The sequence below is a fragment of the Portunus trituberculatus genome, chromosome 44, assembly GCF_017591435.1.
Source record: "Portunus trituberculatus isolate SZX2019 chromosome 44, ASM1759143v1, whole genome shotgun sequence".
Classification (NCBI taxonomy): domain Eukaryota; kingdom Metazoa; phylum Arthropoda; class Malacostraca; order Decapoda; family Portunidae; genus Portunus; species Portunus trituberculatus.
The window spans coordinates 30,581,454-30,595,619 of record NC_059298.1 but is presented as its reverse complement, the minus strand read 5'-3'; the positions used below and the strand labels follow the sequence as shown (position 1 = coordinate 30,595,619).

At 41.6% G+C, this 14,166-nt stretch overlaps 1 protein-coding gene across 2 annotated transcripts in view; it reads right to left on the bottom strand.

Moving 5' to 3' along the window:
- Positions 1-4,823, bottom strand: part of LOC123518979 (histone-lysine N-methyltransferase 2D-like) — a 26,801-nt gene extending 21,978 nt beyond the window's left edge. For both annotated transcript variants that reach the window (XM_045280082.1, XM_045280083.1), the window contains exon 1: positions 4,350-4,823. In XM_045280082.1, coding sequence (XP_045136017.1) covers positions 4,350-4,476 — 127 coding nt within the window. In that variant the 5' untranslated portion in view covers positions 4,477-4,823. The remainder of the gene's footprint in view (positions 1-4,349) is intronic.
- Positions 4,824-14,166: the final 9,343 nt, after the last annotated feature.

Here is a 14,166-nt window from a genome sequence, read left to right as displayed (position 1 = left end):
TCACTTTTCCCTGAGAGAAATCATGGCAAAACAAACGCAATCCGAAAACGCAATGTGGAGAGCGCACATAAGAACATTTTACGCACAGTTGGATATACATTAAAAAATAAATAAAAACTGTAACACTGGAAAGATTTTGAAGATACAAAATCCAACAAGCCTGTCACTAGCGCTACTACCTGACTCAACTTTGAACACCAATAACCTTAATTCACCAATAACTTTGGTGTTCTTTATTCATCAATGCTACTGTTATTAATTTTCGTCGCAAGCATTCCATATACAAAACATTGAATGAAGCATGTATATGTCTGCTATCCACATATCTGTCTGTATGTCTTTTTGCCTACTAGCTTGTCTGATTTTATCTATCTACCTGCTTGTCTATCTGTCTGCCTGTCTCTGTCTGTCTGCTTGCCTGCCTGCCTGTCTGTCTGTCTATTTACCTGCCTTACTGCCTACCTACCTGTCAATAATTTATTTGTACCCATCATCCTGTTTGTGCTTGCCTGTCTATCCGTCTGCCTCACTGCCTGTCTGTCTCTCTGACATCATTCCTGCCAGCACCAGTGCGGGCTGCTGCTGCTGCCGCCGCTGCTGCTGCTGCTGGCCGGTCTTCCCTCTTAGCCCCCTCGCCGGTCAGGGTCGCGGCGGCCACCCGGAACCCACGACCCTCACGCGGCCGCACAAAGGCACTAATTTGAGGTGCTAATGGAACAGAGGCGTGTAACCATCGCATGTGGAGGGGGTGTCACGCCTGTGCAGGGTGCGAGGCGGGGAGAGGAGGTGGGAGGCAGGGAGGACACGACAGGGAGAAGGGAGAGGTGTTGGTGAGAGGCCACGTGTCACTGCTCTCAGTTTATGGCGATCTTTACAATTTCACGGTTTTTTTCTCTTTTCTTTTTTCTTTTGTCTGAGTTCAGTATACGTTACGTAAATGTGGCTAACGTTGTGTGAATGTTGTTGCTTATAAGGACTAGAATATAGCCGTAAAAATAATAATAATAATAATAATAATAATAATTATTATAATAATAATAATTATTATTTTTTTTATTGTTATTAATATTATTATTATTATCATTGTTATCATTATTATTATTATTATTATTATTATTATTATTATTATTATCATTATTATTATTATTGTTGTTGTTGTTTTTGTTTATTTTTGTTGGGTTGTTGTTGCTGTTATTGTTATTATTATTATTATTATTATTATTATTATTATTATTATTATTATTATCATTATCATTATTATTATCATTAACATTATTATCATTATTATCATTAACATTATTATCATCGTTATTGTTATTTTTGCTGTTGTTGCTGCTATTGTTACTTTTGTTGTTGTTGTTGTTACTATGATTATTATTATTATTTTATTGATATTGTTATTATTATTAATATCATTATCATTACTATTTTTGTTATTACTATTATTATTATTATTATTATTACTATTATTATTATTATTATTATTATTATTATTATTATTATTATTATTATTATCATTATTATTATTGTTATTATTACTATTATTATTATTATCATTATATCTAATATCATTATCATTATTGATGTTGTTCTTGTAATTATCATTATTGTTTCAATTACCATTCTTATCATCTTCAACATTTTCATCATCATCATCGTCATCATTATCAATAGCATCACCAGTCACGTCTCCCCATAGTAACGGTGACGCCTTGACTGGCTGGTGCCCACACAGAGGCCAAAGGGTAACACCAGATTGCTTGCCATGGTGGTAGTGGCACAAGAGATGTAGAGACAGAGACACTGAGCAATTCCTCCGCATTTGTACTCCCATAGTGACACAAGGCAAGAGTCTCAGGCTGGTATGTAAACAAATAGGTCATTATTATTACAAGGAACTCATTAACAAAAAAAAAAAAGAAAAAAAGTGAAGAACCTGTCACCCCAGCATGACGCAAGGGCACACACAACACCAGAGCTGACAAGTTGACACCGCGGTGGTTTAGTGTACAGATTAATAAGTGATGAAATGATAATACCTTAATACGATAATAGCAGGCGGGACCCATATCAATGAACACCCGTACTGTGCATGGCTAGCGCGGCCTTGCTTCTCGGGGCTGCTGCATCACCCCACCACCACGCTCAGCACCCGACCAATAAGAGAAATAATATAAACGGTTGTGAAAAATTAATGTTTTACATCGGTCTGGCGAGTAGAGCGTGATGAGGGCAGCAGACTGACCACATGACAGCTGGGCCGCATCCTCCCGGAAAGCCCAGCGGTGGCCTTTCCTTCGACCTTCAGACTCGCGCCCACCTACTGCTTGGCAGCCTCAGACAGTGCGTAACGCCTTAACATTACGTGATTATATAGTTTATCAATATATAAAGACTAAAGGCTAAGTAGCGGACAAGAGAACAACAATAACACATAGAAAGTGAAAAAAATCTTACAAAATAATAAATTAAAAGATCAATTTAACTAATTTAATGAGACACCTTTACGACCCTTGTCAAAGAAAAGAAGAGAGAAAAATCCTGATTGCCTCCAACAATTGCTTTCTCGCTGGTGGAAAATTCCAGACCTGAAACGAGACCAATCGACCATACACACACCAAAAAAGATAATATTATGCCGCTACACGCTTTTGTCGATGCCACATAAATAAGGATGTGTGACGCGACACTGGCGCCTCGGCGGTCGTCCTCCGCCGCCACTCTCTTCTGAGAGCGACACTACCCACCACCGCACTCCACCAACAATAGCCCACGCAGGAGATCTGTTTCATATTCACACACACACACACACACACACACACACACACACACACACATGGAAGCATTTGTCAAGTATAAAGTATAAGGTGCCTTGGAAATCATATCGTAGTGCGAGTATATTGACGGTTAAACAATTACCAGCGTGTTATGGGAGGCAAGTCAGGCTGATAGTGGTGGTGGTGGCGGTGGTGGTGGTGGTGGCAGTGGTGGTGATGGTGGAGATGGTGATGAAATGGCTGGATCAAACACGAGGTCTGTTCCTCACTAGCGTGTCGATACAGGGACAATGGCCGTTGTGGTGGTGAGGCCTCGCCATGGCGCAGGAGGCATTTACGTGGTACAGTATTACTCTTAATAATTTATGAATGCCACTTCTCCCTGGAGAATGAAGCCTCACGATTTTTGAGTAGGAGGCCGCGAACAGCTGAGGCAAACACGCGTAGGTAAAAAAAAAAAAAAAAAATCATAAAATATTCAGCTCTTTTTGTATATTTTTAGGAAGGGTTATGTGCTGCCATTATGAAGCATTATCATTCCTTAGTATATTTCTGGAGGATACTTAAAAAAAGCAATTATAATATTACTCGTTGATATATACCATAATAAATTACTTAACCAGGATAATGTTAATTTGTCTCAAAGCGAAAGTGATGAATAATGTTGAGTGAAAAGTGATTGGGCGGCGGCAACAAGGCGGTGCAGCACCGGGAGGACAGCGAGAGGCAGTGCATGTGGCCTCTTGTTTTAACTCAGCCAGGTAGAACATGACACTAACCTCTCACAGTAACTTATTCCTTTCCTTAACGGAGAGAGGGAAAGGAATGTGCTAGCTAATTTCTCACCTGAATTGTTACAGATAAACCAAAATTTTCCTCTGACAGTCGTTGAAAAAGAAAGGTTGTATAGCATCTCTGGTCTTGGGTGTTGCTTCAGAGTGTGTGGAATTAGTATTTTATGTACCTTCATGACAATATGCGATTAAAAACCTTTCCAGATAAAGAAAAACAATGTGAATTATATCCTCTCTCTCTCTCTCTCTCTCTCTCTGTTATGGAAATATTAATACAATTCTAAAGTACAGATATCGTGTAGCTGTCCCACCTCGGAGGCCACATAACTAACTACTGATAAAGCCGATAAAGACAGATACGCTGCACCGATCACCACCACTGGCACTGTCCTCTGCACCAAATCTTCTACAACAACCTATCACATCTCCAACAACTGAAGCACTCTCTTATTTCTATGGTACTAAGTTAGTGTTTTCTTAATCTATAAAACATTTACTATCGTTCATTCATGTTGACAATAAAAAAATATCAATCAAAGCGATTACCTGTCACACCTCTCGCACGCCTCAGTTCATGGACAAAATTTTAATCATACTCTCATTGACACCACCCAAGTCATCTCTAGTCGTGTCTGGCGCTGTGTGTGACTTGTATATAATAATGAATCAGAAATGGACCCTTACATCCTGCCAGACAATTGCTTAATGCATCAAAATATATTGCTACACCTAGGCTGACGTGTGAGAAGCGAACAAAACAACCATTGTCTCGTCTTACCGAGTCGCTTGGAGATTTCAGAATTGTGCATCTTGGGATTGTCCTGAGCCATTTTGCGCCGCTGCCCACGAGACCACACCATGAAGGCGTTCATGGGCCGCTTCACGTGGGACTCCTTGGCGCTCATGCTGGGCCGCCGCACTCTCCGCACCGGCCACCTGTCTCAGGTGGGGCGCGCCTCACAGCAAGTCAGTTACGGGAGCAAGTCCTTTCAGAGTTTCATTATCAGTTTTCACTTGAAGTACATGTCACGTTTGTCTCCTTAACTTGTGTACAATTCGGTCAAACAGCAATAACCTTGGGCGAAAGGGCGAGATAACGCATAAGAGCAAGACCGCGTTGGGCTTCCGCGAAGGAAGTGAGCGAGCGAGTGTTGTCAGCCTCCCCTCGCCATGTGATACACATCTCCGCCCGCCAACGACGACGCTCCCACGATGTTACCTTTTCGGGCTCTCTGGCCACACTGGCTTTACTTTCATGTCGCCATTTGTAACGAGTTAGTGTTGGCGCGCTGTGGTTATTGATTACGTCACGCGGCACAATAGACAGGCCAATCACCGCATTGTTTTATGCCGCTCTGCTCCGCCCACTCTATTGTGATTGGTCGCAACCTTCCTGGTGCTCGCCAGTTCCTTGTAAACATGGCCACCCGCGCACATGAGATCAGCCAAATGGTGTGGAAAGTTGTGACACTCCCACAAGTCCCCCTTGAATTCGTAGTTTATTCTGCACTATTGATCTCCACAAGGAGATGACTTAAGGACGAAGCTCATGCCAACTGCTGCCACACGGAACACACGAGTATCTCGCTGGCCTGGAAAGGCCTGTAGTACTGTACCGTGTCCACACTCACATTCGTTCATAACTAAACAGTTCACGGATTTTGTCTCTAAAATATTGTACACGAACTGACTCAAACTGATGCTCGACTCACTAAGGATGATGAAACTGACGCCTCAGTGAGTGTACCTTGAGCGAAATTTGCTCCGTGTTTCTGCGAATGAGAAGAGCGAGGCGAGGACCAGGCGCATCTTGGCATTGCAATTTTTTTTTTTTTTCTGTCAAGATGATAGTTCCTCTTTAAACTGCGTCTGTTTGCATCGTCGTCCTTATATCTCCACTTCATTTACCTCTGGACAATTTAACATATCCTTTGTTAAGATAGGTACTTTTTTAATGGCAGATCGTGAGTGAACACGTTAACAAGACCGCACTTCAGCAATCACGTATACACTTCACCACTGCATGCGTATAACACTGTCGAAGTTCAGTCCCATCTCACCACCCACGACCAGCCAGTGCACCCTCAGCTCACCCCAACGATCATGCTTCACACTTACAGTCTTAGATAATCACACGAACACGTACCTACCTCGCCAAATTGCCTTCCTCCCACAGAGACCAGCTCGTGCATTTTCAACGTGATGCTTTGAACACACAAACACACACATACACACACACACACACACACACACACACACACACACACACACTCTCTCTCTCTCTCTCTCTCTCTCTCTCTCTCTATGTTCTACCCTCTTCCCTCCCTTCCTTCTCCCTATTTTCTCTCCATTGTCCCTCCTCTCTCTCTCTCTCTCTCTCTCTCTCTCTCTCTCTCTCTCTCTCTCTCTCTCTCTCTTAGTGGCACCACAGCGGGGTCATAATACGTGACAACGATAGAAGAATGAGGTGTCGGGAAGCGCTCAGGACGTGTCATTATCACTGTCTCACCTGAATCACACCTTATCTCGAGAATTTCTTTTAAGAGTAGATACAAGATAGTGTAATCTGTATACAAAGTGTTATCAAACGCTCGTCAGATAGAGAACAGGAGAAGCTTAATTGTCAAGGGTCCTCAGTATCTCGTCCGAACACTATGTTATCTTTGTACAGAGATAGGACTGGCCCAGCTGTGTGAAGTGTGTGTGTGTGTGTGTGTGTGTGTGTGTGTGTGTGTGTGTGTGTGTGTGTGTGTGACGAGGGATAGTGGAAAAAAAACATAAGAAATAAGAAATCCTGATGGTTCCAAGAGTATAGATAAAATTAATGGTTTCTGATTTGAAGTTAGATACAGTCCGTTGCATTAGTTTGATTAATAAAAGTGAGTATACTACTACTGCTACTACTACTATTACTACTACTACTGCCACTACTACTACTACTACTATTACTACTATTACTTCTACTACTACTATTACTATTACTACTTCTACTACTACTACTACTACTACTACTACTACTACTACTACTACTACTACTACTACTACTACTACTACTACTACTACTACTACTACTAGTACTCTACTACTCTACTAGAACTACTAATGATAATAATAATAATAACAACAATAATAATAACAAAAGCAACAAAAATAAACTTTTTCAACCATCATATAACATGGAAATGATAAATCTAAGAAGGAAAAAACGTATTGAAAGAAAACAGCTTATTTACAACACAATGCAGCAGCAATAAATATCACACACACACACACACACACACACACACACACACACACACACACACACACACACACACACACACACACACACACACACACACACACACACACACACACACACACACACAGAGGAAAAGAGATGATAATTATTCTAAATGAGGCAAATCGATGTTCTTTATTTCTTTTATGGACGCGACACAAATCACTTAAGTCTAGTATACATCTGAAGAGCGATCCATCAAAACCTTATCTGCGCCTGACAGCACAGCGAGAGAGAGAGAGAGAGAGAGAGAGAGAGAGAGAGAGAGAGAGAGAGAGAGAGAGAGAGAGAGAGAGTAACAAAGGCTGCTACAAATAGGGCGATGTTCCCACGCTCCTATCTCTTCAGTTAGTAAGACTTTGGCATTTCTCCTTTACGTTTATTTGAAGCTAACGACATTTTACTGTGTCCCTCCGTGTCTCTGATAGTTCCCTCCTTTTAGTGAAATACAAGGTCAAACCAAATAAAGGGTTAGGTGTCCTTTAGTGTGAAGCAACTTATATGTGTATTGACCTGTTACCTGCGTCCAGAAATGTGTCAGTTGTGAGTTTTCTCTTTGTCAGAAAGCTTGATTAGTTTCCCGAATATCAAAAGTTTATCCATTCCTTTATTTACTGAAAAGCATGCTCTCTCTCTCTCTCTCTCTCTCTCTCTCTCTCTCTCTCTCTCTCTCTCTCTCTCTCTCTCTCTCTCTCTCTCTCTCTCTTCTCTTGATAAAAATAAGCACACATATCAGCGACACAACAGATAGGTGCAAATGCCTAGTTGTAAGGAATGCGCACTTGTGACTGCTGGTTTGTCGTTTGATACTTGCATGTGTGACACAAAAACGACCCCGCTTGGCAGATCACGAATGTTGTTAAGCCAATATCAGTAATAAAAGCCACTGACCCTTTGATTAATACTTGCAATTTTAATAACGGTAATAATGATAATGATGCTACTACTTCTACTACTAGTACCACTACTACTAATAAAAATGATAATAGTAATAACAATAATGATAGTGATAATAAGAGTAAAAACAATCTCTGTAATAGAAGGAAATGAAAACCTACTCCAATTCATATGCTTTGCTTGCTTCCAGGAATCACAGCTTTTAAGATAAGATGTGTGTGTGTGTGTGTGTGTGTGTGTGTGTGTGTGTGTGTGTGTGTGTGTGTGTGTGTGTGTGTGTGTGTGTGTGTGTGTGTGTGTGTGTGTGTGTGTGTGTGTGTGTGTGTGTGTGTGTGTGTGTGTGTGTGTGTGTGTGTGTGTGTGTGTGTTTGGGTTTGATAGGTATTCAGCAGTATGAGGTGGTTGCCTGGCACTGGACCATCCTGTATGAGTGGCTACAATATAACTTTGTCACAGTACTGTTGCCTTAAGTAAGTCTCATGTACAATGAAATACTGCTGCATTTGCTAAAGTAATAACTGCAGTAAAATTCCAAACTGTTGTAAGAGTGAAATAAGTTTGGTTATTAATTGAATACATAAAGGTCTAAGGATTGTAACTACATTCACAAGTTTATCTATCCCTGACACATATATATTAGTTTTTATATGAATTTTCCTCACAATGGAGTGGATAGCGAGCAGCCAGCGACGCCTTAGGTGAAGTGTGTATTCTTGCATGTGATTGTCCTTGTCGCATGTTTTCGTTTAAGTATCTGACTGTTTGATGAATTACTTGGATCACCTGACATGGAACCCGCACCTTTCATTGACTGAACATGGCAGGCAGAGACGGCAGTAAACTCTTGATACTTAAAATATATAAACATTGAATTTTTTTAAGTAATTAGTGTGATGATGATACTATTACAACAACAAGAATAAACAACAACAACAGCAACAACAGCAGAAAGAACTACTACTACTACCACTACTACTACTACTACTACTACTACTACTACTACTACTACTACTACTACTACTACTACTACTACTACTACAACTACTACTACTTCTACTACTACTACTACTAATACTACAACATAAAAAAACAGTAGTAGTGACAGCAGTTGCTATCGCCGTTTTAGTTGTCGTTGTAGTTGTCATTGTTGATATTGTTGTTGTTGTTGTTGTTGTTGATGTTATTACTATTGAAGTTTTTGTAATGATAATAGTAATGACAGTCGTAGCAGCAGCAGTAGCAGCAGCAGCAGAAGTAGTACTGGTAGCACTACACTGAAGTTGCAACAAGTGTCAGTCAGTTTGTTAGTCTCGTACAGCTTTGTGTTGCACATGACATATCTTTGTAGCGTCACGTCAACCACAAGGAGGTCCATTCTTATAAATCAAAGCATTTTTACAATTCACATAATTTTATCTTTCACTCAGGCGTCGCTATCAGTTTGTTGAGGACCGTGTTGCGATAAGGAACACTCAGGTACCGGGCAGTCAGCAAGACACGTCCCTGAATGTGACGTGATGGAAATATGTCCATTACTGTCGAGAAAAAAAAAAAAAAAATGCATATAATGGCAACTTGATAAAACGCGTACACACACACACACACACACACACACACACACACACACACACACACACACACACACACACACACACACACACACACACACACACACAGGCATAATGCAGCTCTGCTAAGACCCCGTGCCCTTATGTATTTATGCAGTCATGATGGAGTGTGGCTTGCTCGTCCCCGTAATGCGGACGTAGCCGTGCGAGGTGCGGGGTGGGGAAAGGAGGCGATGGGAGCAGGAGGCGAGTTAAGTATTATTTATCACCGTCCTCTCATTAGCAGCCATTGTGACGCCCAAGGAACACAACGAGCCTCTCCCGTTTTCTATGTACAGTGGTACAGCGGGAGAAGAAGGACCACCACCGCCACCATCACCACGTCCTTCTTTACCTCCTCCTCCTTTACTTTTCTTTTTTTCTCTCTTCTTTTTTCTCTTCTTCTTCTTCTTCTTCTTCTTCTTCTTCTTCTTCTTCTTCTTCTTCTTCTTCTTCTTCTTCTTCTTCTTCTTCTTCTTCTTCTTCTTCTTCTTCTTCTTCTCCTCCTTCATCCTCTGTTAGCCAGCCACCCTCCCGCCTCCTCGCCTCCTCGGTCCAAAGGAAGAAATCGGCAATATTTCGCACAGCCCTTCATGATTATCAGTCACTTGTTGCTTAATGTTCTTGCTAATAAGATTTTATCGCTCTTCTGACAAAGCTCCTTCAGCTGTCCAGATGTCGGCTCCTTCGCTCCCTCGTTTTCTGTTACATATGCTCGCATTTTTTTCCGACGGAAAGAAATATTTATCCTTGTAACAGAGATTGTAATTTACATATATGCATCTTACGGAAATGCCAGTCTCTCTTGTTTATTCACTTGTTAGAAAGGAGATAGCTAATCTTATCTTGCTTCACAAGGTAATAAGGTAATTGATATCATTAGTAAGTTCGTACGTATGTGTGTACCCTCCGGAGTGTTTACCTCACTTCCTCAACAGTTTATGAGCAGAGACGCCGATATTATTTTACAAATTTAAAAAGGTGTTTATATAAAATTGCCACTTTTACATCCATATCATGATAACCACACGGTGCAGGTCTTGTCAATAACTTGTTTTTCGTGTAACACACCAGTTGAAATCGGCACACAATCAGTTAAAATTCAGTTCACATGCACTAGATTCAAATAAAACAAACTCTTCCTTAATAAGTGGCTGACGTGGTAAGTGGTGCATCAATCAGGTACGTTCCCGTGTCACGCTGTGCTGCGCAGGTCTAGCCATCGGGTCTCTTAATTAACACTATGAGGTGGCTTAGATGAAATTACTGACGATTCAGCACAGACACTTGCGGTGCAGTACTGCTGAACAATGGTGACTATGATATAATATATTATAATATAATATAATGCTGTAATGATGATACGATGTGGGGTGACTAGATGAGGCGTGGTGCACGTTTGAGAGACATTATCTGATTTCCAAGGTCACGTGACCACCACCGAAACTAAACGGCAACAGAAGTGATCACGGGATTGCTGCCGTAGCAAATGCTCGTGACGTGGATCCAAAGAGAGAGTGACGCCCAGCGGGATCCTTCCCTCGCCGAGACGTGCACCGCCTAGTGTTGCCAGTCTCGCTTCTTGCCAAGGCTCTGGCCAGATAGCAAAAGTCGAAAAAACTGAACAAATTATGATCATCATTATGACACTTAATTCACCTGATTTAGAAACTACTTTTTGCAAAATTTTGATAACAGGGCCGCAGCTCACACACTGTCTACTGTCTTTCCACTTTGGCAGTCAGTCCCTCGGCAGACAAATGAGATGCCATGGGAGATGGTACCTATTGCCATTTCTGACCAAGGCTTTCACGAAAAAAAGAGGTCACTCAATAAAAGTCTTCTTACAGTACATAAAAACACTATTAAGTGTTTCTATATCTTTGAAACACCCTCAAAAGTGTTTGTTGCTGTAGTTGTTGTTGTTGTTGGTGTTGTTGTTGGCGGCGGTGGTGGTGGCGGTGGGAATAGTATTATTAGTGCAGGTGGTGGATATGTAGGTGGTAACAGTGATAACAGTGATGGTGGTGGTGTTGTTGGTGATGTTGGTTGTGTTGGTGGTGGTGGTGATGATGACATCAGGAGTTGTACGAAGGCAGTATTGGTGGTGTGTATTGTTGTAAACATTGCATTGGTTATGACAATGAGTATAATTGATATGGATAGGCGCAATTGTAACTGTTTTGGCTGTGGCATCACAAAAGTTACAATAGCACCTGTCATGCCTGCAGCGGCAGATAATGTCCAAGAAAAACACAGAATCGGTTATAGGAAATTCTGCTCCTCTATTGTGTATTAACTCCGATGTGTCACTGAGGAAGTGTCTCTGTGCATTGGCAGCCAGCAATATCCTGTCAGATAAATAATCCCTCACCTTCACTCGCCATCAGGATATCTCAGATCCATAATTTGTTCATTTTTGACGAAAAACAAGTCAACTGCTACTGACTATCAGCATTTCTTTGTGTGATGTTATTTGACCAACAGTTTTTACACTTTTCTTTATATTAGCATTGCGTTCAATGCCAAGTAATAAAAGTGTAAAATCATTTAAAGAAAAAAATCACTAACTTTAGTAGGAATTAACTTATAATATTTTGTTCTTCCCATTGCAAATCTGTGTCCATTGTTTTTCATTTTCCCTTGCTTAGCCCCATTCATGTGACAAGAAAGTCCTCATTAAACCAGATAAAAAAAAAAGAAATTCTAAATGAAAACACCACAATTCTCGTTATTTGCTTGGCTCCAATCACAGTAACGGTAAAAAAAGAAACACTCCTCCTCAATGCAATCATGATAACTGATAAGACCCCATCGACATCGAGGAACACGTACGTACAAACGCCCCAGCACCACACATTAGGATACAAGAAAGATCGCATTCCCGAACCCTAATACACCTGTGGCGCTGCGGGGCCCTCAACATTCTGGCCATTAGTTCCCGTCAGCGTGAGAAGCTAATGGAAAGACTGCTGGAGGCGCCGGTACACCTCATGATGCTAGAGAAGGGAGATATATGGTAGCCTGTCTGTAGTTGTTAGGGCCGGGCTGGCCACGACGAATATGGAAACGAGAAGGAACTGAGAAGTGGAGGGAGAGAGATCAAGGAAGAGAAGAATGAGAAGAAAAAAGAGGGACTGATATAATTGAAAAATGAGAGGAGAGAGAACAGTAAATTGATACAAGTGAGAGTCGTAGGGAAGATAAAAGGTGGACTGGAGAGAGAGAAGAGAATAGGAGGTAAAAAGTAGCAAGGTGGGGAGAGGTTATGGGAAGAGCGATAAGGCAGAGAGGTAGAGAGAGAGATGGAAAGGAAAGACAGAAAGGTGAAGCAGGAGGGATGAAACTAGAGCTTGATAATGAGGTGGAAGAAATAAGGAAAATGGAGGTGATGCGAGGAATAACTATGGTAGGAAGGTGTGACATTGATACCAAAATAAAACGAGATGCTAGTAATGTGATAAACAAGATAAAATAATAAAAAAAAAATCAGATAAAGAAATACGGAAGCAGCAAAAAAGAGAAAATGTGACAGTGGAGGTGAGAATAATGCAGCCTTGAGAATTAGAGAAAGATAGATAGGGGAAAGAAAAAGTGACAGGAATAAGGCCAAGAGGAAGAAGGAACATTGGCACTTTAATATTATTTTTTCACATTGTCACGTACTCACAGTGAGGCCCAAAAGTTCCCTGTTCCCGCAGAATAACTCCGTAGCGGGTCACTCCTCGTCCCTTCAGTATTCTTCCAGTGTAGCCTCCCCGTCATCAGCGCGGTAACTCTAGGGGAGAGAAACGCCCATTTTCAGTATCTTTCGTCCCCGACCGCTCTTCACAGAAAACGATTCATAGCTTTACGAGGGCAGACCATACTAGCTTCGTCTCCGTTTACTTATTAATCTTTCAAAATAGAGTAGCGTATTTTTTTCAGGTTACAGAGCAGTGTTGTCGGTGGTTCTCTAAGTAGGGAGTTGCAATGAAATTAATATTATCAACAAGCGCTCTTATTATGAAATTAATGTGCTAGAGAGAAATTTCTTTGTAGCATTGATTCCCGTAAAGTCAAAAGCAACACACACACACACACACACACACACACACACACACACACACATGCACGCGCCCTCGCATTCAAGCCAGCATATTCACACGCACGCACGCACGCGCACAGACACACACACACACACACACACACACACACACACACACACACACACACACACACACACACACACACACACACACACACACACACACACACACACACACCCGGTAGCTCAGTGGTTAGAGCGCTGGCTTCACAAGCCAGAGGATCGGGGTTCGATTCCCCGGCCGGGTGGAGATATTTGGGTGTGTCTCCTTTCACGTGTAGCCCCTGTTCACCTAGCAGTGAGTAGGTACGGGATGTAAATCGAGGAGTTGTGACCTTGTTGTCCCGGTGTGTGTGTGTGCCTGCTCTCAGGCCTATCCGAAGATCGGAAATAATGAGCTCTGAGCTCGTTCCGTAGGGTAACGTCTTGCTGTCTCGTCAGAGACTGCAGCAGATCAAACAGTGAAACACACATAAAGGTTAAAATGTGTCCCAGTACTGAAGAGGTTAATCGACACATTAACGGGGTCATATGGCGCCACACGGCAGAACTAATGGGAATGGAAAAGGTATTGAAGACTAGATGAAATAAGATAAAAACAACAGCAGTTTCATGCTATAAATACGACGGGATTATATATAAAGCATGGATTTATGGGAAGGAAATAGACAGTGAATGAGCCGTTGATGTAGAACCGTGAAGTGTTAGACTGAGAAAGAGGACG